Here is a 20,442-nt window from a genome sequence, read left to right on the forward strand (position 1 = left end):
TATGCGCGCGCATACGTTGCTACGTCATCATTGTGTACAAACAGTAAAAGGGTCTATTCATGTCATTAAAGCTGTGCTGTTTGGAAATGTCTGAAGTTGAATCATTAATTTAGCCACTGTATCAAATAAATACCTACAGTAGGGTTGTGTTTTTTCTCTTCTAAGAGAGTTGAAAAGTAAGCAGATCTAGCAGCTTTTAAGACCTTTCTGTATGCAATAGCACTTTCCTTCCACAAAATGCGAAATACTTATTGTTTTATTTCCTTCCAGCTGCTGCTTCGAGCTGCTTGAGTGTGCTAGTTATACCACGGCGTCTGACTATTTTACCTAATCTTATTTAAGGTCAAAGGAGCAACCATGTCTAAAGTGCTGGAAAAGAGAGAGTCAATAGTTTCTGTTGCACTTGCAACATGGAGTTCTTCTAAGTTATCTGGTATAATGAGAAGTAGAAGTGATCGTTCTACCATATTTGAAAACAGGATTTTTTGCAGCCTTGGCTAAATGGAATATAGATGAGACTAGATAGATAATGATCTAAGATGTCACATTTGCTCACCTTTGGTGCACACTGATGCACTGCTTGGCCATTCAGATTAGACGACCGCAAAACACAACTGTTTTATAGCCTAATTATTCAATTCATGTATCTGTAATCACAGTGTTATGTACCATTGAAAACTGCTGCACACTGCAACTTTTCCTGAAGATTCTAAATTCAAGCCAAACAAATGCTTCTGTAATGAGATTTGAATTTCCTGTGTGACTTCCTGTCTGTTTTAAGTTGTCTGGCATTTCTTTCATTAGCAGCTGTGGTTATCCGGTTTACATCTGTACGTGTCAGAAAGTCTGTTATCTGTCTAGCTCTAAACACATATGGATACTGTGAAATAGATAAAACTCGCTTTGCCTAAATTGGTATTTAGTGCCTACACAGTGTGTTAAATTATTCCTAATGTTGTTTGCGAGCATGTATGCCCATTCATCAAGACTTACACAATGTCTACAAGTAAAGACAAGTTCACACTACAGGATTTTAAAACGTCGGGCTGAACTGTGCAGTTCACACTACATGACTTGCTCTCTGTGAAATCAGGAGTGTTCAAGTTGTTGAGCTGTTCACACCACAAGACACAACGTGATTGATCCGCAACAGGAGGTAACGCACTACACGAGTTGACAACAACTCTGTCACCCAACGATTATATCTGGTCTACAAACCACGTTTTGTCACAAAAAATCACGCGATAAAGCGAACCGGAAATTACGCAATACAGCACGCGCGCCACTACCCAGCGAAGAAGAACACAAGTACACAACACGCAAGTCTTTGTTTGAATATGGACGTCAGACAGAAATTAGTGCTGCAAACTGTTTGCGCGATGATTTGCTCTGAAGAAGAAAAAACGCGTATTTTCCTGGTGACCTCAACCCATTCCTTGCTCTGATTGGCTGTAGCTCATGACATCACATGAGATTGAGTCGTGCGACAGCTCTGGATATCTAGCATGCTAGATATTTTTCTGGCCTCGGCGACGCATCTGCGAGGCGTCTGCGAGCGTCTTTGATGCGTTGTTGGCTCTTTCATACTAACAGTTTGGCGAGCGTTCATCGGCCGCTAATCCCCCGCGATTTGCGCGCGATAACACCCCGACCTGTCGGCGAGCTCAGCGATAAGCAAATCGGGCTTAAATCGGGCTTAAAATCCTGTAGTGTGAACTAGGCATTAGTCATGTGACAAGACTAATACTAATCAACAAAACTGTGAAGTCACATAAAATATTAAAGTTATAAAATGTTATAGTGATTGAGTTAACAGTTGAATAGGATATGAATTCTGAAAACTTTGTCAATTACTACTTTAAAATCATTGAGTAGTCTAGAGTAGACTACATCTTATAACCCAAGTTTCAGCTGAAGAAGAGTGTGTTTGTCTCGCCTCTGGGCTGGAAGGCCTGGGAGGGAGAATGACTGGCTGTGCATGTGGAGCATCATGGGTTTTAGGATTAGATATTAGCCTATTCATTAATCTGAAACAGCTGGAAGGTCAAGTGTGAGACTTGTTACCTTGTGAATGTTCTAGGTGCAAAGTGTTTGTCAGTTTAGTGACTATAGCAGCTCTGATCCATGCTGTACCTGTAAAGTAATGCTTAAATGTCTGTGATAAAGGATATGAATGGTTTTATGAAATATGACACTACTGTTAAAAAATGGGGTCATTATTTTTGAATAATAAAACAAGTGTCTTATGCTGAGTCTGACCAAGGCTCCCTTTATTTGATTAAAAATATAGTAAAAAAAAAATAGTAATATTGTGAAATATTATAAAAAAAACTTTTCTATTTTAAAATGTAATATATTCATGTGATGTCAAAGATTAATTTTCCAGCATCATTACAGTCATCAGTGTCACATGATCCTTCAGAAATCATTCTAATATGCTGATTTGCTGCTCAAGAAGCATTTCTTATTTATTATCAATGTTATTATCAGTTGTACCGATTACTATTTTTGTGGAAACCATGATACCTTTTTTTCAGGATTCTTTGATGAATAGAAAGTTTAAAAGAACAGAAATTATTTGAAATAGAAATCTTTTGTAAAATTGGCCTTTGCTTTTTATCTGTTTTTGGACTGAGCTCTCTCTAGAACTGTACATGTCATTTACTGTACTACTTAGTGCAGACCATTTTTGTTTGCTTTCCCATTCATTCATCGCTTTGTAGGCAATTAGGGACATGCATTTCACCCGCCTGACCTTGAATGTGTGCAACACAGCCAGCAAGTTTTTCTGTCCTAATCAAGTTCTTTGTTCATGGCCAGACACTCAAACACGGAGCATGGCCACTGAGCAAGGAACCTTTTTCTGTAAGGACTATTTACTGAGAGGTCAGGCTTTTAGAACAGGTCCTTTTGTGTGTGTGTGTATTTAAAGACACACACATTAAACAAAGGTACAACATGTGAACTATGGCCCTGATATTCATTCAGTGAAACTGCTGAAGCAGACACACCTTCTTCTTCTGCACGCGGGAAGTTGTGTTCCCTGTGATCTGAATCATAGCTGTTTTTTCTCAAGCCCAAAAAAATATGTATCTCATTTAAATCAAAAAGGCACATATATATATATATATAAAAAAATGTTTTATGTAAAAGTCATTCTATTAAAATTTTGTTCTAACTCTAAACTTCTAAAGGAAAATTCCAGATGTCATATATCTTCAAAAGATTCACTAGACCAAAAATAAAAGTCTAATCTCAGTGTTATTTGCTGTTCAAAAGCACCGAATGATGTTTCCATCTTGACAGAAAAGCAAAATGAAGACTAATGCTGTGGAAAAGATTAAATTAATCTATTCAGGTTGAGTCATATGCTCTCAAACTGAGCAGCTTCGATAAAATGAAGCACCAGTGAATGCAATCTCCTCAACAATCTTATGGTTTGTAAACTTGCCTCTGAGGTATGTGCTGCTTACTACCAGACCTGTAGATGATTGTAGTGGTAAAACCCATGTCATGTGACTGGTATCTGTTTAAGAATAAACGGGCTGTACTGCACTGGTGGTATGATTCACTGAACAAACTGCAGGAAACCTCTCTGCAGTAGTTTTGTGTTAAATCAGACATTTATCGCACATTGGAGTAAAATAATCTGTCACCTTTGAACTGTTTATGACCAGTATATGTTTAGGTTAAATGGTAATGCTTATGGGTGACTGATTTCTAGCCAGTATGTTAAAGGGTTAAAGTAATATTTCTCCCAAAAATGAAATGAAATGAAATGTTTACTCTCAGGTCATTCCAACTTTCTGCTGCGAAACACAAAAGAAGATATTTAGTAGACTGTTAGTAACCAAACAGTTTTGGTTACCTTTGTCTTCCATTGTATGGACAAAAAAAGATCACTGAGACATTTCTCATAATATCTTCTTTTATATTCCACAGAAGAAAGAAAGCCATTAAGGTTTGGAGTGACATGAGGGTGAGCAAATGATGACAGAATTTTTGTTTTTGGGTGAACTATCACTTACACCAAAACCTCTTATAATTTAGTTTTTAATGACTATTTTCCACACTCTCTCTGACGCAAACAGACCATTTTGTTGCATCTGCTCCTTTAAGACTTTAAGTAAAAACCCTTTTTGTATATGAGATGAGCAACAGCGCTCATAAAAGGTTCTGTTGGGGTGAACATGCAGCGACGAGGAAGAATCTGACATTCTTTCTTGCTCATTCACCTTCTCTTGACTTTCTCATTTCCTGTCTTGTCCTTGCTGAAAGCAGATTTGGAGTCACATGACAGGAATGAGGCGGAGAAGCAAGCTGATTGTGGTTGGTGGTGGTGGTGGTTTTGAGGGGGACACTAGTGGGGGTCCAAATGAAATTAGGCCCAAAGGGAGAGGGAGGGATGTCTTTCACTTCACCTTTCTCTTTCGCTATTCCTCAATGTCTTCCTCCTCTCTTTCCCTACCTTTGACTTTGACCTCAGTCGGTGTCCTCATCACAGTCTACCTCACCACAATGTGTGATGCATATGAACAAGTACAGAAACTGTGTAGCAGCGGAAAGGAGTGTTGGGAAAATGAGCACTAAAGAAACCTCAAACTGTGCATTTGTTGTTCTCTTGGGGCAGCGTATTTCAGTAATAATATGTTCACTTATGGCATTTGCATATATGACAGGACTAGAACCAAAGGGATAGTTCACCCAAATGTAAATTAGTACCCACCCTCATGTTATTCCAAACATTTATGACTTTCATTTTTTCTGCAGAACAAACATTTTTTCATACCTTATAGTTGTCCATATGTCCATATAATAAAAGTCAATGGGGTCCAGTGTTGTTTTGGACCCCATAGACTTTCATTAAATGAACAAAAACAGTTCTTCAAAATATCTTCTTTTGTATTCAGCAGAAGATAGAAAGTCATACAGGTTTGGAACGACATGAGGGGGAGTCAATTATGACCGAATTTTCATTTTTGAGTGAACTGGCTTTAAGCTAAGTCTACATAATATTGATAATTACAATGGAAATGGAAATTGTATTTACATTGGAAATTGTAAAGAAATTACAATGGGATACTTATAGTTGTCTCTGCACAATAAGCTGGTATACTAGAATCAGAAAATACTACTCAGTGTCCATATTCCCAAGTTCTGAAATCTATGGTAATTATACTGTCAGACATAATACATTTCTGTTCAAATTTGCCAAACTGAATTTAAAGAAGTTGAAATGACCGCATCTCCCACTAAAGCCAATTCATAATCCCGTTAGACACGAGTCATGATCTGATGAGATCTCATCCCTCACAGAGTGGAATATTTATGAGGCCTCAGGCTGCAAGGTGGATAAAATAGCAACTAGGGTGCATGACTCCAAAAATCATGAAACATTAATGAATCGAGCTCGCAGGCAGCACAGCTTTAGTCATTATTATGTCTGTCGTGCTCTCACAAATATTGAAATAAAATTCATTGATTTTGTGATTATAGTTTTATGAAATGCCTCTTTAATTCTGCTCACTTTCCTCAAGGGCTCTAGAGGTTACATATATCCCTTGATGGCAGATGTGGGTATCTTAAACCCGACTCTTTTCTATCTAGATTTAATTATCAAAAACAAAATGGTTACTCATCAATAGGGGGAGCTTGAGTAAGCGATTTTCTCTGCAAGGAATGAAGAGCGAATGTATCATAATAGCTCGCCTTTGGAAATGCAAGGACTAGAAGGAGAGACACCTATTTGTTCGGGTATTACGCAGCGGCAAACCCATTCTCCATATTGTCTGAAAATGAACATTTGAGTAAAATGTGATCCCTATCTCCTGCGGTTTTTAGATGCCATGTGTTTATCAGACACTTTAAACAGCAGGTTTCTCAAAGTAGTTGAAAGACTAGCTTTTACAGTGGGGTTTTCTGTCCATAGTTGCACTGTGTCTTGGAAGCAATGGGTTCTGACAAGTCCTTCCAAACAAAATAAGTTCACGCAGCCTGACAAGCCCAGACAGATATGAAAACTAAATTTTGTGGAGATACAAGCAATACGTGGCACATGGCTGGATGGGAATTTTTGCCTTATGCTTATGTTTTTTTTTTGTCTCCAACAACCATGACTGTTTTACTGCAGCAACTGGCGTAATACACTGCCTCGGGACATACTTGAGCTCAATCAGGTTTATACATGTTTTAGACTTCTTGTAGGAGCACCGAAGGAGAAAGCAGAGTTTGGACTGTCAGCCAATGAGACCGGAGACGTATATGCCTGTCAAATCACTGCAGAGAGCAAAGACTGCAAAAGACTGAATCTGCTCAACTCAAGTAAACTACAAAGACCCTTAAATTTGCTCGTTTTTCACTTTATCCACATTTGCAGTATTTATAAATATTATTACTATTGTTATTTAAATTTTTTATAATTTTTTCTTGTATTCATATAAGTAAATTTCTTTCTTTCTTTCTTTCTTTCTTTCTTTCTTTCTTTCTTTCTTTCTTTCTTTCTTTCTTTCTTTCTTTCTTTCTTTCTTTCTTTCTTTCTTTCTTTCTTTCTTTCTTTCTTTGTAAAAATACTAAAATAATAATCATATAATAATAAAATGGTAATAAAGTGTTAATTAAACAGATATTAATAATGATACTATTATGTACTATCACATTTATTGTCATTATTATTATTGTTATTATTAATTATTACTTGTTCCTGCCATTCATACCGGACTTAAATATGCATTATTAATTTTTCCCTCTTTTATTTAATTTATTATTTTTATTATGTGAAAGGAAATGTACAATTGAGTACTGTTGTTGTGGGATGAGACCGTTTCAAAGTGTGACAGCAATCATGTCTCCGTGTTAGAGAGAACCGATCTGAATACCGGTAATTGCTTTGTGTTATGCAGATCCTGAAGACAAACCAGACCCTAACAAATATGTAATAGATGGGATGTGGCTTGGTGTGTCGATAGCCAGTCAGAGTCAACCAGGGGGCCGTGTACTGGTGAGTTTCATAATAAAGACCTGACCCCTCTTACTTGTAATGTTGGCCTCTGGTCTATGAAAAGTCAACCCATTGCTCTTTCCAACTTAACATTAATATTCATCACTCTATTTAATAGGCGTGTGGCCATCGTTATATACGGAACTTCGCAACCAACTTTCGCATGATTGGGAAGTGCTTTGTTCGTGGAAATAATTTAGAGTATAACAAAACAGACTCTCAGTGGCAGTCGTACGACGAGGTGTGTGACCCCAGAGAAGATCAGACTAATGAAGGCATGTGTCTTGCTGGAATGTCTGCTGCCGTCACTCAGAGGAAGATCTTCCTCGGTGCACCTGGATGCTTCAACTGGCAAGGTGAGGGAAATCTGTTTCCTGTAAACAACATTTTTCTTTCTTAATGCAAAATTTCCTTTCTTAAATTCCCTTCTAATAATTTTCTATCTTTCGCAGGAAATACATATTCACAGTGGCATAACCCGGATGACGAGTTTGATAAAGTGAAAAGCAAGCTTCAAGACATGAAAAAAGGGAATATTTACATTGGTAAGGCAGTGCCACAACTACTGTATGCATTCAGTTTTTAAAATATTTAAATTTAAAGATATATATAAATAAATATATATATAAATAAATATAAATGTCAGTGAACAATCAGTGGATGCAACACACACACACACTATATAGATATATATGTGTGTGTATGTATGTACAATTTTTTACAACTATATAAATATGTAGATATAGAACAGTACACTTGGTTATTGTTGACTGATTGCTCTGCAGGTTACTCTATAGCTGTGGATCGAGATGTACTAAGCAAAGACAAAGACACAGTGGTAACAGGAGCTCCAAGGGACGAAGCCAGAGGATCGGTGATGATGGCTGAATTTTTTGATAATGTTGACAATGGAAAAGTCAAAATAAGTATCATGGGGGAACAAGTAGGATCCTATTTTGGCAACAGTGTTGCTGTTGTGGACCTTAACAATGATGGGTAAAGACAATTGTTGGGTTTTTGCTCCCTTTTAATTGAGGTCATTAATGAAACAGATGATCTTGACATGGCGGTGTTTTCATATTATCCATATAGCTGGAAGGATCTGATTGTTGGAGCCCCTTTTTATTTTGACCGGAAAAAAGATGAAGGTGGTGCAGTCTATGTCTACATGAACCAGAACGGGTCTTTTCGTAACAAATATGACGTGGTCCTCACTGGGCATAAGGACTCCGCTTTTGGCATGGCTGTTGTTGCTATTGGTGATGTGAACCAGGACGGCTTCCAAGGTAGAATTTGTGTTTTTTTTTTCTTCTTCTGTATTTGCTCAGTACAAGTAACATGTATGTACGCTTTTATTAGTTTCTTGTTAATGTGCTGGTTATTTGCAATAATTCACTTTTGTGTGAAGTGCTCAGTCAGAGTAACAGTCAAGGACATGTTACTTTGCTGCCTTCTTGTGGCATTACTGAGAAGTATTTTGACACTCCTCCTTTCCTTCACAGATTTTGCTGTTGGTGCTCCATATCACAGTACAGGCAGAGTATATATATGGATGGGTAGCAAAATGGGTATTTCCAAAATGCCAAGTCAGGTGAGATGAGAGTATTTTTATTTAGTCAATTTTTAAATATTGGGTTATTTTTGACAAATGAGTTAGCATGTTAGAGCCATTAGCATTTTGAGGGTTTTTTTGAATAGCGGTTTTGGAGTAAAAGGAGGTCTGAGAATGGCAGAAGCATTTCTTTAGAAGACTTTTACATTTAGTTCTCTAACATAAATCACAAACGGTTATACCTCAAACTTTACGTACTGGAAGGACTACAATAGAGATTCATCACATTCTTGTGTAGTCAGAATTTACAGATTTATACAAGTACAATTTTAGGTTAAATTAACATTTAGAATGTTCAAAATTTGGGGGTTGGTAAGATTTAAAAAATATATATTTTGGAAAGAAATCTCGTATGGTTGCCAAGGTTACATTTATTAATGTAAAAACGGTAGATAATATTGTGAAATATTATTTCATTTTTAAAATACATTTTATTTTAATACATTTTAAAATGTAATTGTATTCCTGTGATGTCAAAGCTGAATCTTCAGAATAATTGTCCAGTCTTCAGCGTCACATGATCCTTCAGAAATCATTCTAATATGTTGGTTTGGTGCTAAAGAAACGTTATTAATGTTTAAAACAGTTGTGCGGCTTAATATTATTTGTGGAAACTGAGATACAATGTTTATTTTTAGGATTCTTTGTTGAATAGAAAGTTCTCAAAAACATCATGTATGTGTCCGTGACCCTTTTTTTTTTTACACAAATAAGGGTAAATCCTGACTACCGGTATTTGTCTGTATAATATTTGTTGTTTATTATATTCACACTGCTTTCAAACTAGACATACTTTAGATAGGATATGACAGTATATTGCAAATGTCTAACTTTTGCTCCAACATTAATTCCTCAGGTCATTGATGGAAAAGACATCTCAGGTGGTGGATTTCAGACATTTGGCTATTCCATCAGTCGTGGCATGGATGTGGACAGAAACAGTTACCCAGACATAGCTGTCGGATCATTAGATGATCGCGTGGTCTTGCTTAGGTGACTTGATAGTGTAACTGTATTTTACATATTTTAGTTGTTTAGCATCAAGTTAGTACCGGTAGATAAAGACAGTTAACTATTATATCACAATTGTAAGTTATGGTACTTTGATTAGCATAGTGATTTTCTTCAGGCCTTCCCTCACTGTGTTTTCTTTATCTTCCACCTACAAAGGGCACGCCCTGTGATTCACCTAAAGAATACTTTCACTGTGACACCAGCAGTTATCAACCCTCAAACCTGTGATGCCTGGTAATAAATCCCTAAACGTCTTGCTACAACTTTCACATTTTTTGTTTACATGGAAAATTGTTTGTACCCGCCAATCGTGAATCGTGATGACTGAACGACACAACAGCGGTGTGCAAAATATTGCATCATAGTTATGCATAGATTCCTCATTAGCGGCTTACGTACGTATAGCGGCACATTGAAACCGATTGAAACGGCTGCTAATGAGGAATTTATGTATTGTATCTATGGTTTAAATATTTATAGTATCATAAAATCCCCTCAAAATGCTAAATAATAATACAAAATATATTATTGAACAAAAATATATTACATTGATTTTCCTGAACAAAGTCACCTCTGACCATTGCATTAAACGCTAAAAAAAAGGTTGTAAATCGAAATCTTTGACATAATGAGAGTAGATCTAAATGTTATGCTCTAATATATATTTTCCTAATTTAATCGCAACATCAATCTTAATATTGATTATTTTTTCTATTAATTCTCAGCCCTAGTCACAACTGTTTTAATGTCTATGTCTATCAGTTAATTCTGTGTGTCTTTTCCTTATGCAGTATTGAAGCAAAGATCTGTTTCTCCTACACATTCAGCACTGGCATTACAAATTCCCAGAAGAGTATTAGTAAGTCCCACATCTCAATTTGTTACCGTAAATATAAATGCAAAACCTCAAAATGTTGTAGGCCTAGTCATGTTAAATGTATGATTCAATGCGCTGTTTCACATTCTGACTGTCAGAATTCAAATCTGACATTAAGTGTAAGAAAGATCTGTTGTTTTCCTCAGCTTTTCAATATACGGTGGAAGCCGATCAGCTCTCGTCTCGGAGCACTCGTGTTCGTTTCCTTGACAACAAAGAGGGCAGATACACTGGCAAAATGTCCGTTAATCCGTCTGGAGATTGTCGTTCTCTGAAACTCAAGCTGGTATGATTCAGGGCCATCCTTTGAATTGCCATTTTAATCTGATGGAAAGGCTCTAACATATGCATCAAGTGGGCCGGCATGTTAATGTTTGGGTTTATTCATTAACCCTGAGGTCAAATTGGGCTAATTGTTAGAGATTTGATATATTGTCTCTGCTTTTAACTCTCACAGTTCGAGACGATCCCAGACAACAAGGTGGTTCCGATAGTTTTCTCGCTGAACGCGTCTTTGGTGGAGCCTCTTCCCTCAGGCGGACCGACGTTGGAGGACCTCAATGATTTTCCTGTGATCAGCCAAAGAGATGCTCTGACTGCCAGAGCTGAGGTACCTTTGACCGCATACTTTGCTTCGCTCAAACACAAATTATGTTTTTTTGGAAATGCAATGTATGCCCTTCACCACCTGCTCACATTCTTGCTGATTTTCCTCCAATGTCATCTTTTTCTTTAGATCCACATACAAAAAGAATGTGGAGTAGATAACAAATGTGATAGCAACCTTCAGATGACGGCTACATTCACAGATGAGCAGAACACACCGTTCCCCATGTAAGCTCAGTATCATGCTTACTCTGAAAGGAGAAATAGATGACTGAATAGACATTCAACTGAATATCTCCCATCATGCTACCCAATCTGAACCTTGCTTCCTTAAAATGATGACCCATTTTTTCTCATGAACACTTTTGATCCAATTACCTGAGCCGTAAATGGATTGGAATTGCCATGACATCATAGAGGTGATGTGAAATGCGTCTACATCTCTAAATGTGTTTTTACAGGCGGAACGACCTCCAGATTTTTCACTACACTACCGACATAAAAAAGCTGAAGTTAATGGTGAATGTGTTCAACATTGAATCACAGGACAGGAAAGCAGAAGACGCTTACATGGCTATCCTAAATATCACCATTCCCTCTTCACTCAGCTTCTCCAGCCTGAATCCCAAGGTAACATCATTAGATATCCTCAGAAATTTTTCATGTAACAATCTATGTCAGAGATCACCAATTAGCAGACCACAGTCCAGATCCAGACCTGGCACTGATTGATCTAGAACTGTTTATGGCACATTTATGTGATGAACACTATCCTTTCCAACCAGGCCAGGCAAGTGTACCTATGGTGAAAGCACCACACCTGAACATCTGAAGATAGTTAATCAAAGCCTCCCCCTACTCAATTCCATTCCTCCACTACAACACCCATTGCTATCACGACCACTTGTGCCATACACTTGAGACCGCATGTCTCATTTATTAATAAAATTGTAAACAAACATATACAACAGTCAGATAGCATTGATTGTCATGACGACAGAAAGCCGCCTCTATCAGTATGTCTACTCTGTAAGCGAGTATTACATTGTGACACAACTAGAATGCTTAATCTTTTGTTTCTGCCTGTAGGCAATAGTTTCAGCAATAATATAGCTCCTTAAAAAACAACTATGCATTTTTCACAGTGTATAGACAAAGCTGCAGTTTTTGTAGAGACTACGTAGTATTTTAGGATTTTAGAATTATTTTTTACAATATACTGCTATCAGTTTGGACATTTACAAAAAGTATTCTGTGGGTTCACTTTGATTATTTCGTTTCATAGCTGTACAAGCCATATTAGCAACATTTTGTAAAAATTAGTTACAAATGCCTGGTTGCATAAAGCACCTTAAGTGTAATTTTCCCTTAATCGCGCTTAGGTTTCCCTTACACTTAAAGGGTGTTGCAGGAAATAACCATTAAGGCCTGGTTTCACAGACAGGGTTTAGATTAGGACATTTAAAGGTGAACTAAGTAACTTTTTTACCTTAACTGATCAACTTCGGAGTCACTGGAATGGTTATATTACTTATTTTGGGTTGAATGGTGGTGGTTTCGCACCCCCCCTGGTGCCCGTGAGCGGAAAAACAGCGTTTGCAACTTTGGGCCGGCGGCCCGCCGGCCTCTTCGTCTGGAAGTATCGTGTGATCCCAAGTCTCGCGAGGTAAAGAATTGGTTTACTGCAAAAAGAAATCTGCTATAATGCTGTCATTATTGCGCTCCCTCACGCTGTTGGAACCCGAATGAAGACGACGTTGCAAAGAGTTTCCCATCTGCTTTGATGTCGTTGATCTACTAAGCCTCTAGTGTCTGAGAATAGCCAGCGAGTTTTAACAGTTGTTGTCAAATATCTATTCCGAAGCTGCGGGGGGAGCTCTAGAGAGAAACCTCCGAGCAAAACGCGAGGATACAACAAAGAAATCCCGATCTTACTGAGGGCTGCTTTAAGTAGCTTTTATAAACATGCCTTAGAAAAAAAAATATTATCATCTTAAGACAAAACAATGGCACTGAGATATTTTAAGATATGCCAGTTAAAACAACTAAAACATGCATTTTAGTCTGGGACTATCTTATGCCTTGTCTGTGAAACCAGGACTGTGTTACATAAGGGTTTATTTAGGTGAATCATCACAAACCCTTAGATTTTCCCTTAAATTTATATTTTTCTCTTAATATCTTTAAAAACTATAAGGGTTGCATAAAACCACTTAAAGGCCCACTGAAGTGCCTTGAAACACGCAGCATTATTCAATGTGTTGTCTTCATTTTTACTGAAACAGGAAGACGGGATACATCGAACAGCTCTTTCCCTTTTTTAGATTAGCCAATAGCGTTTTGTTTATCACAGCTCGGCCAGTTTCCTCCTAATCTCTAACCGTTTCTCCTCCATATCGCTTTAAATACAGCATTCTGTGCGGAATTCAAATGGGTCCGATACATTTTCTAGTTTGCGCGGCTGCGCCGACTCACACATATTATCTGCTCTGTGCTATCGTGTTTTTGGACTGGAGCAGACTGTGTGTGCGCTGCAGCGGATTGTGTGACACTAGCTTCAAACCAGACTCACGAGACAGAGATGAAGTAAACAGGAAGTTTATTTGGACAACAACTGAGCGGATGAACTGGAAGAAGGTGAGTAGGAAGTGCAATGATGAATTGGAGAGTGGGATGCTGGCAGTGAATGGAATGTATCTTCTTACAGGAATGCTGATGGATCGATGAAGGAGCGGAAGGATGGTATGCAGAATCGCTAAGGAGAATGGAGATTGGAGAGAGAACGCTGGAGAAGTCAGGTAGGTCGTTGCAAGGCAAGTAAGTAGTCCATTTCGCAAGGTAAGCAAGGAGTCCAAATCTAGCGCTTTGTGTTTTAGAAAAGTGCATTATAAATAAAATGTATTATTATTTCATACAAACAAGACCGGACAGTGAGCTGTGGTGAAGTGTGTGCTTAAGTAGTGGCAGTGATGAGGGTGATGATGAGGTGCAGGTGTGTGAGATCAGAACTCTGGTGAGGGAGTGCGCTGTGATTGGCTGCTGTGAGAGACTGGCAGATCTGTAACAGTGCGTCCCAGTCCCTCTTGGAACCAGTAGTCGACCGCTTGGACATTGCACGGTTTCCCTGACCACGGGAACAATGGTAGCTGGAAACAGAGTACCCACTGGAAGGAAGTGAGTCCAGTAGTCGGTTGACGGAGGGAGTTCTGGGCGTACTCTGCCCAGTCTAGGAACTGGTTCCAAGAGTTCTGGTGGCCCTGGCAGGAGGTTAGTAGAAAACGGCCAATTTCCTGGATCTTCCTCTCGATCTGCCCGTTCGACTGTAGATGGTACCCGGACGATAGGCTTGCGGTCACACCTAGGAGGGAGAAGACCGCTTTGGATGGAGTCTGAAGACCACTGGATGCGACTCACGATCAACTCGGGTGGCAGCATGAGCTCAGGTTCTTCACGGACCTCTTCTGGGGCATACAAACGTGAAAGAGCGTCAGCCTTCACATTCTTTGTGAACGATAGTAAAAGGGAGAAATTAAATCGGGTAAAGAACAAGGCCCAACAGGCCTGGTGGGGATTGAGTCTCTTCTTTTAGGTACCGGAGGTTCTTATGATCAGTGATGACTGTGAAGGGGTGTTGTTCACCCTCCAACCAATGCCTCCACTCCTCTAGGGCTAGTTTGATGGCGAGGAGTTCTTGGTTGCTAACATCGTAGTTCCTCTCCACCGGGCTGAGCTTTTTAAAGTAGAAGGTGCATGGATGGAGTTTGGCTGGGGTCCCCTGCTGCTGAGGCAGCACCGCTTCTACTCTGGTAGTTGATGCATCCACTTCCATGACAAAAAGTTTCTCAGGGTCTGGATGGATGAGGAGCAGTGCACTGGTGAATGTCTTCAGTCGTTGGAATGCTTCGTTGGCAGCTCCAGATGTGGGCTTGTTCTGCAGGAGATTGATGCTGGAACTGTAGCCGAAGATGAACTGTCTGTAAAAGTTTGCGAAGCCAAGGTAACGTTGGAGTTCTTTAATGGTGGATGGTGTGGGCCAGTTCTGGATAGCTTCCACCTTGCACTGCCAGCCGCTGGTGGCCGCGAGGGTTCTGAACTTGAGCATAATCATTAATTGACATATTCCCTTGACGGAGATGAAAAAGTTGGTCACCTATTGATGAATCTCCAACAGGTTTGCCGAAAGCTTCACGAAAGTGAGTGACAAAATCATTAAGAGACTGGGTTACAAGGTTGGATTGCGTCCAGATAGTTTCAGCCCATTGGAGCGCTTGCCTCTTCAGCAGGGAAATGATGAACACGATCTTAGCCCGGTCGTTGGTAAAGAGATGTGGCTGCATCTCTAAGGTCAATAAACATTGCAGGAGAAATCCATTGTAATCTTTCACTAGACCAGAGTAAGGCACTGGTTTGGCCATGGGACTGCCGATCGTGGAAGAAGTGGTGGTGGTGATGCCTGGTGTGATGGGATCAGAGTTGTCCTGGAGCAGTTCCGGTGAGCTCATGATCTTGTCTGTCGGTAATCGGTCCACTCTTTTGTTTTACGGAATCAGACTCACGAGACAGAGATGAAGTAAACAGGAAGTTTATTTGGACAACAACTGAGCGGATGAACTGGAAGCAGGTGAGTAGGAAGTGCAATGATGAATTGGAGAGTGGGATGCTGGCAGTGAATGGAATGTATCTTCTTACAGGAATGCTGATGGATCGATGAAGACGTTGAAGGATGGTATGCTGAATCGCTGGAGGACATTTGGAGACATGGAGGAAGGACGAGACATTGGGAGAATCACACAGAGAAGAGTGGAGACATGACGCTGGAGTGGAAATTGGAGAGAGATCACTGGAGAAGTCAGGTAGGTCGTTGCAAGGTAAGTAGTCCCCTTCATACAAACGAGACCGGACAGTGAGCTGTGGTGAAGTGTGTGCTTAAGTAGTGGCAGTGATGAGGGTGATGATGAGGTGCAGGTGTGTGTGATCAGAACTCAGGTGAGGGAGTGCGCTGTGATTGGCTGGTGTGAGAGCCTGACATATCTGTAACAGCAACACCCTCAAATAATTCCCTTAGGTAAGGGGAATTCACGGTTTAAGGCTATGATTACACGGAAACGATCTGAAGAGAAAACGCAAAAGTGCCGTTGCGTTATCACTTTTTATTCTGCGTCTAGACGAGCGTTATGGGGGGGGGGGGGGGGGGGATCTGTGTGCATATGTTGATGCAAAAGTGTGTTAAATTCGATGTAGTATGCCCTCCTGTGTACAACCTTCCTTCTACTTCTCTCCCTGGTAGACTTTTGCGTTTTTACCCTTTAGACGGGAACGCGGTGGTGGAGCGTTTTTAAGATTTCCACTCTGGAGGGTGGTTTCACTTTTTTGAGTTTTTAAGCCCCAAAAACGCTGTCGTTGTGTAAACGAAAGGCTGATAAAAATATTGATAAAAAGCTGATAAAATATTTTTACGTTTTCACCCGCAAGCGTTCTAGTGTAAACAGGGCCTAAGTGTCACACTTAAGGGAAAAACTTAAGAGGATTTATGTAACTGGGCACAGGGCTTTGCTGAAAAGTAAATGTAGAGACTGGACCTCTTAAGCTATAAATTGAACACCCCTGGCCTACATTATCTTTGCATATACTCTACAGTTCAGTTGGGGTCAGAAAAAAACTTTTTATTACTACTTTTATTTGCATTAAATTGATCAAAAGTGACAGTAAAGACTTTTACATTGTTACCAAAAAAATAGTTAAACAAATATTTATAAATAAATTCTATTCTTTTGAACTTTCTAATCATAAATACATCACAGTTTTCAGAAAAAATATTAAGCAGCACAACTGTTTTCATCATTGATTAATAAATGTTTCTTGAGCAGCAAATCAGCATATTGGAATGATTTCTGATGGATCATGTGACTGACGACTTTTAGAGTAATGATGCTGAAAATTCAGCTTTGCATCACAGGAATAAATTACAAATTTAAAATATATTATAAAAATAAAATGGTTGTTTTAAATTGTAATAATATTTCACAGTATTACTGTTTTTACTGTAGTTTTGATCAAATAATTGCCTTGGTGAGCATTAGGCACTTCTTTCAAAAACATTACAAAAATGTATCTTTTGAACAGTAGTGTAGATATTTTTTTTTTACAAAGCTCCTGTTTTTGTGTCTTGCAGAACTTGAATGTTAAGTTTTCACCTGGGGTTCCTTATCTTCTTTGTACTCTGGGAGACCCCTTTCAAAGAAATCAGAGAGTAAGTACTCATTGGTATCAGTGACTTGACATGCATAGGTTTGAAATGCACTGTTACTCTGGGATTTACAAATAGACATACTGTAGCAACCATAATAGATGGGCATCATATAAGACATTAGGATTATTTTTTGGATACAAGATGTAATTATAGGATGTGAATTTATTCAACAGTGTGAAAAGCATTTCTGGGAACAGATGTAATGAATCTGAAAAAATATGTCTTCATTTTCTTGCGTGCAATTCTGTCTTTCACAGGTGGAGATTGAGATCACCTTTGAAACTACAGGAATCACAATAGACATGCAGGAGATTCAGACTGAACTGCAGCTCTCAACGTATGAGAAACCGGCATGATTTTCTTCAGATTCTCCAATAAGCTGAACATTTGGGAAGAGATGTTCTGCAGGAAATGAGCTTGCAAAAAATCAATATCTCTACTAAAGACACACAATCCTGAAGAGAAACCCTTTATGCTCATTCAAACCCTGTGCAAAATCTCTAGTCTAAGATGTTTAGCTTTTTGTTCAAATTTGAAATGTACTTATTTATTTTAAGTACATTTCAAATTATGCTGTTCAGAAGTTTACTTTTTATTTAATATTGTATGTTGCATTTTGTGATGGTATTTACTTGTATGAGTTTGTGTAATTTCAATCATTATATCACATCAAGGTACAGTAGTTCTAAATAGTAAAAAAAAGATTTTTATGATCTATCCGTAAGGAGTTATGTAAAGTTGAGCAGAATTCTATATAGAAAGAATATCATTAACATCCCTTCCCACCCACAGGAAGGTGGGTAAACAGGGCCAAGTACAGTGATTCACTGCTCAGTTCTGCAGCTTTAACCACTAACATACGGCTTATATACATATGAAAGAACAATTGTCTGTGAAAGAGGTTTGTTCAAAGGGTATGATTCAGATTTGGACACTAGCTGATGATTTCATCTACACTTCTCAGGCAGAGCGATCAGAATGATCTACAGCCCCTGCCGAGAGTGCTAATGGTGGAGTACGTCCTACAGCCCATCTTTAATATGTGAGTTATGCATCATTTCTATCCTTAGAGCATTTCACTGGATCTTCACATCTGCCTTACCGCTTTTCAAAGTGATGTCAGAATGACTCATGTTGCACTTCAGCATTGCATACAGAAATTTCTTACTTTTTTCCCTGATATCAAACTTCAGCAAGAGCTATATAAAAATCTAACGAGTGTGCCAAAATAATAATCTTAAAAAATGTCTATTTTTCTTTTAGCCCTATCTCCAACCCTAAGACAGAATTCAGTGGCAATGTAATAGGAGAATCAGCCATGAAAAGTACCAGTGATATTGGAAGCCCAGTGGAATTCAACTTCACGGCAAGATGCTTTTTACAGTCTAACATTGAGTCCTAACTAGACGTTATGCGGCAAGTTTGCAGTGTTGGATAATTTGTCTGTCCACACTGTAAGGAAGAAAAAAAAACAGTTTGACCGTTTAATATACTGCTTTTTGGAGTGGGATTTTTGAGAATTTCACTCTAGGCGAAGCAATCTAGTACAATGGAAATAGAAACCAAATAATTGACAAAATGTCTTGTTGCTTGCTGCAAATGCACCTAGTTGGGACATAAGCTCAGATTTAGTACTTTATTACTTTCAAGTACAGATTATCTATGGAAACATTTTACTAACATATCACAACCCTAAAGTGGCCAAATAATTTTTGCCTTCATTTTGAGCACAAGAAGGAGATAAGGAGTCTAGCCTCAAAAAACCTGGACTAGGAAGGAGTCGGACAAAACCTTGCTAGGATGTAGCCTACTGATTGAGAAGCACCCTTCGTGTTTTCATTTAAATGTGTGCATTATCATGGTATTTGAAGTGCACTTATTCCTGTTGGAATTTTCCATATGAGCACAATACTAACAATATTTATACTACAAAATGACATAGAATAGTGCATAAGAATGCCAATTGGAACACACCTACTGTTCGTATCACTCAGTTTTTCTGCACATTCAGACAAACTGCTTGTCATATCTGTGGAATGATGCCCTTTTGGCCATACTGCTTTTTGTAGTGGGATTTTTGGAGCTATGAGATTTCACACTAGGCGGAGCTACTTAGCACCATTCCACAGCAAATAGAAACCAAATTATTAATAAAATGTCTTGTTGCTTGCTGCAGACACAACCAGTTGTCAGTGTCACATGATCCTTTAGAAATCATTCTAGTATGCTGATTTGGTTCTCAAGTATTATTAGTGCTAAATTATTCATGTAAAAATCAAAAACGTTTTTTGAGCACCTAATCATCATATTAGAAAGATTTCTGAAGGATCATGTGACACTGAAGACTGAAGTAATGACTTCTAAAAAGCTTTGCCATCAAAGGAATAAATTACATTTTAAAAATATATAAATTAGGAATGCAGATTCTAACATTATTATTTTCATTATTTCACAATTTTACATTTTTTACTGTATTTGTGATCAAATAAGGGGAGCCTTGGTGAGTGTTAGAGACTTATTTGAAAAGGATTAAATAACGTAATCATTCCAAACTTTTAAACAAGTTGTTTCCTAGGACAGTTTACCACTACTATAAATAGTTACTATGTGTTTATTCCTTTGTCTGCAGGTGGACCTTTCAGGAAAACCTCTGGGAAATCTGGGCTTTCTGGAAGTGATCTTTCAGTGGCCTTATGCCTTGGCTAATCAGAAGTGGCTGCTTTACCTGTCAGAGATTCAGATGATAGGAACATCCAAGCCCTTCTGTGTCCCTGAAAATAACATCGTAAACCCCCTTAATCTCACAGTAAGTGATTAGATGTATGTGTGTCACCATCACTGATTATTTTTCTGCAATACGGCATTGATGACAGAGAAGTTTAGCAGAATACCAGCCAGTTGAATCCCACAGAGAAGCAGCTGAGGAAATCATGCTGGGACTGGGACCTCCTCCTTTCCCAGAACTATATTACCCACAGTTCGCACTGCAATCTCACTTAATGTACAAAGCCGTGTGGGATTTATTTTCAAAAAGTCCATCTCCTAATACGAAACACGGGGACGGTTTGTGGACTATCTATTTCTCC

At 38.6% G+C, this 20,442-nt stretch overlaps 1 protein-coding gene across 1 annotated transcript in view; it reads left to right on the plus strand.

The window, feature by feature from the left end:
• itga3a (integrin, alpha 3a) overlaps window positions 1-20,442 on the plus strand; it is a 33,738-nt gene that overhangs the window by 8,586 nt on the left and 4,710 nt on the right. Inside the window, exons 2-21 of the mRNA XM_079634506.1 lie at window positions 6,194-6,321; window positions 6,900-6,997; window positions 7,116-7,353; window positions 7,450-7,542; window positions 7,783-7,993; window positions 8,090-8,283; window positions 8,500-8,588; window positions 9,466-9,602; window positions 9,780-9,857; window positions 10,415-10,482; window positions 10,647-10,786; window positions 10,958-11,110; window positions 11,237-11,334; window positions 11,568-11,736; window positions 17,279-17,356; window positions 17,614-17,693; window positions 18,321-18,398; window positions 18,620-18,722; window positions 19,986-20,162; window positions 20,230-20,333. Coding sequence (XP_079490632.1) covers window positions 6,194-6,321; window positions 6,900-6,997; window positions 7,116-7,353; window positions 7,450-7,542; window positions 7,783-7,993; window positions 8,090-8,283; window positions 8,500-8,588; window positions 9,466-9,602; window positions 9,780-9,857; window positions 10,415-10,482; window positions 10,647-10,786; window positions 10,958-11,110; window positions 11,237-11,334; window positions 11,568-11,736; window positions 17,279-17,356; window positions 17,614-17,693; window positions 18,321-18,398; window positions 18,620-18,722; window positions 19,986-20,162; window positions 20,230-20,333 — 2,514 coding nt within the window. The remainder of the gene's footprint in view (window positions 1-6,193; window positions 6,322-6,899; window positions 6,998-7,115; window positions 7,354-7,449; window positions 7,543-7,782; window positions 7,994-8,089; window positions 8,284-8,499; window positions 8,589-9,465; window positions 9,603-9,779; window positions 9,858-10,414; window positions 10,483-10,646; window positions 10,787-10,957; window positions 11,111-11,236; window positions 11,335-11,567; window positions 11,737-17,278; window positions 17,357-17,613; window positions 17,694-18,320; window positions 18,399-18,619; window positions 18,723-19,985; window positions 20,163-20,229; window positions 20,334-20,442) is intronic.

This window comes from Phoxinus phoxinus (assembly GCF_949152265.1).
Source record: "Phoxinus phoxinus genome assembly, chromosome: 1".
In the NCBI taxonomy this organism is placed as follows: domain Eukaryota; kingdom Metazoa; phylum Chordata; class Actinopteri; order Cypriniformes; family Leuciscidae; genus Phoxinus; species Phoxinus phoxinus.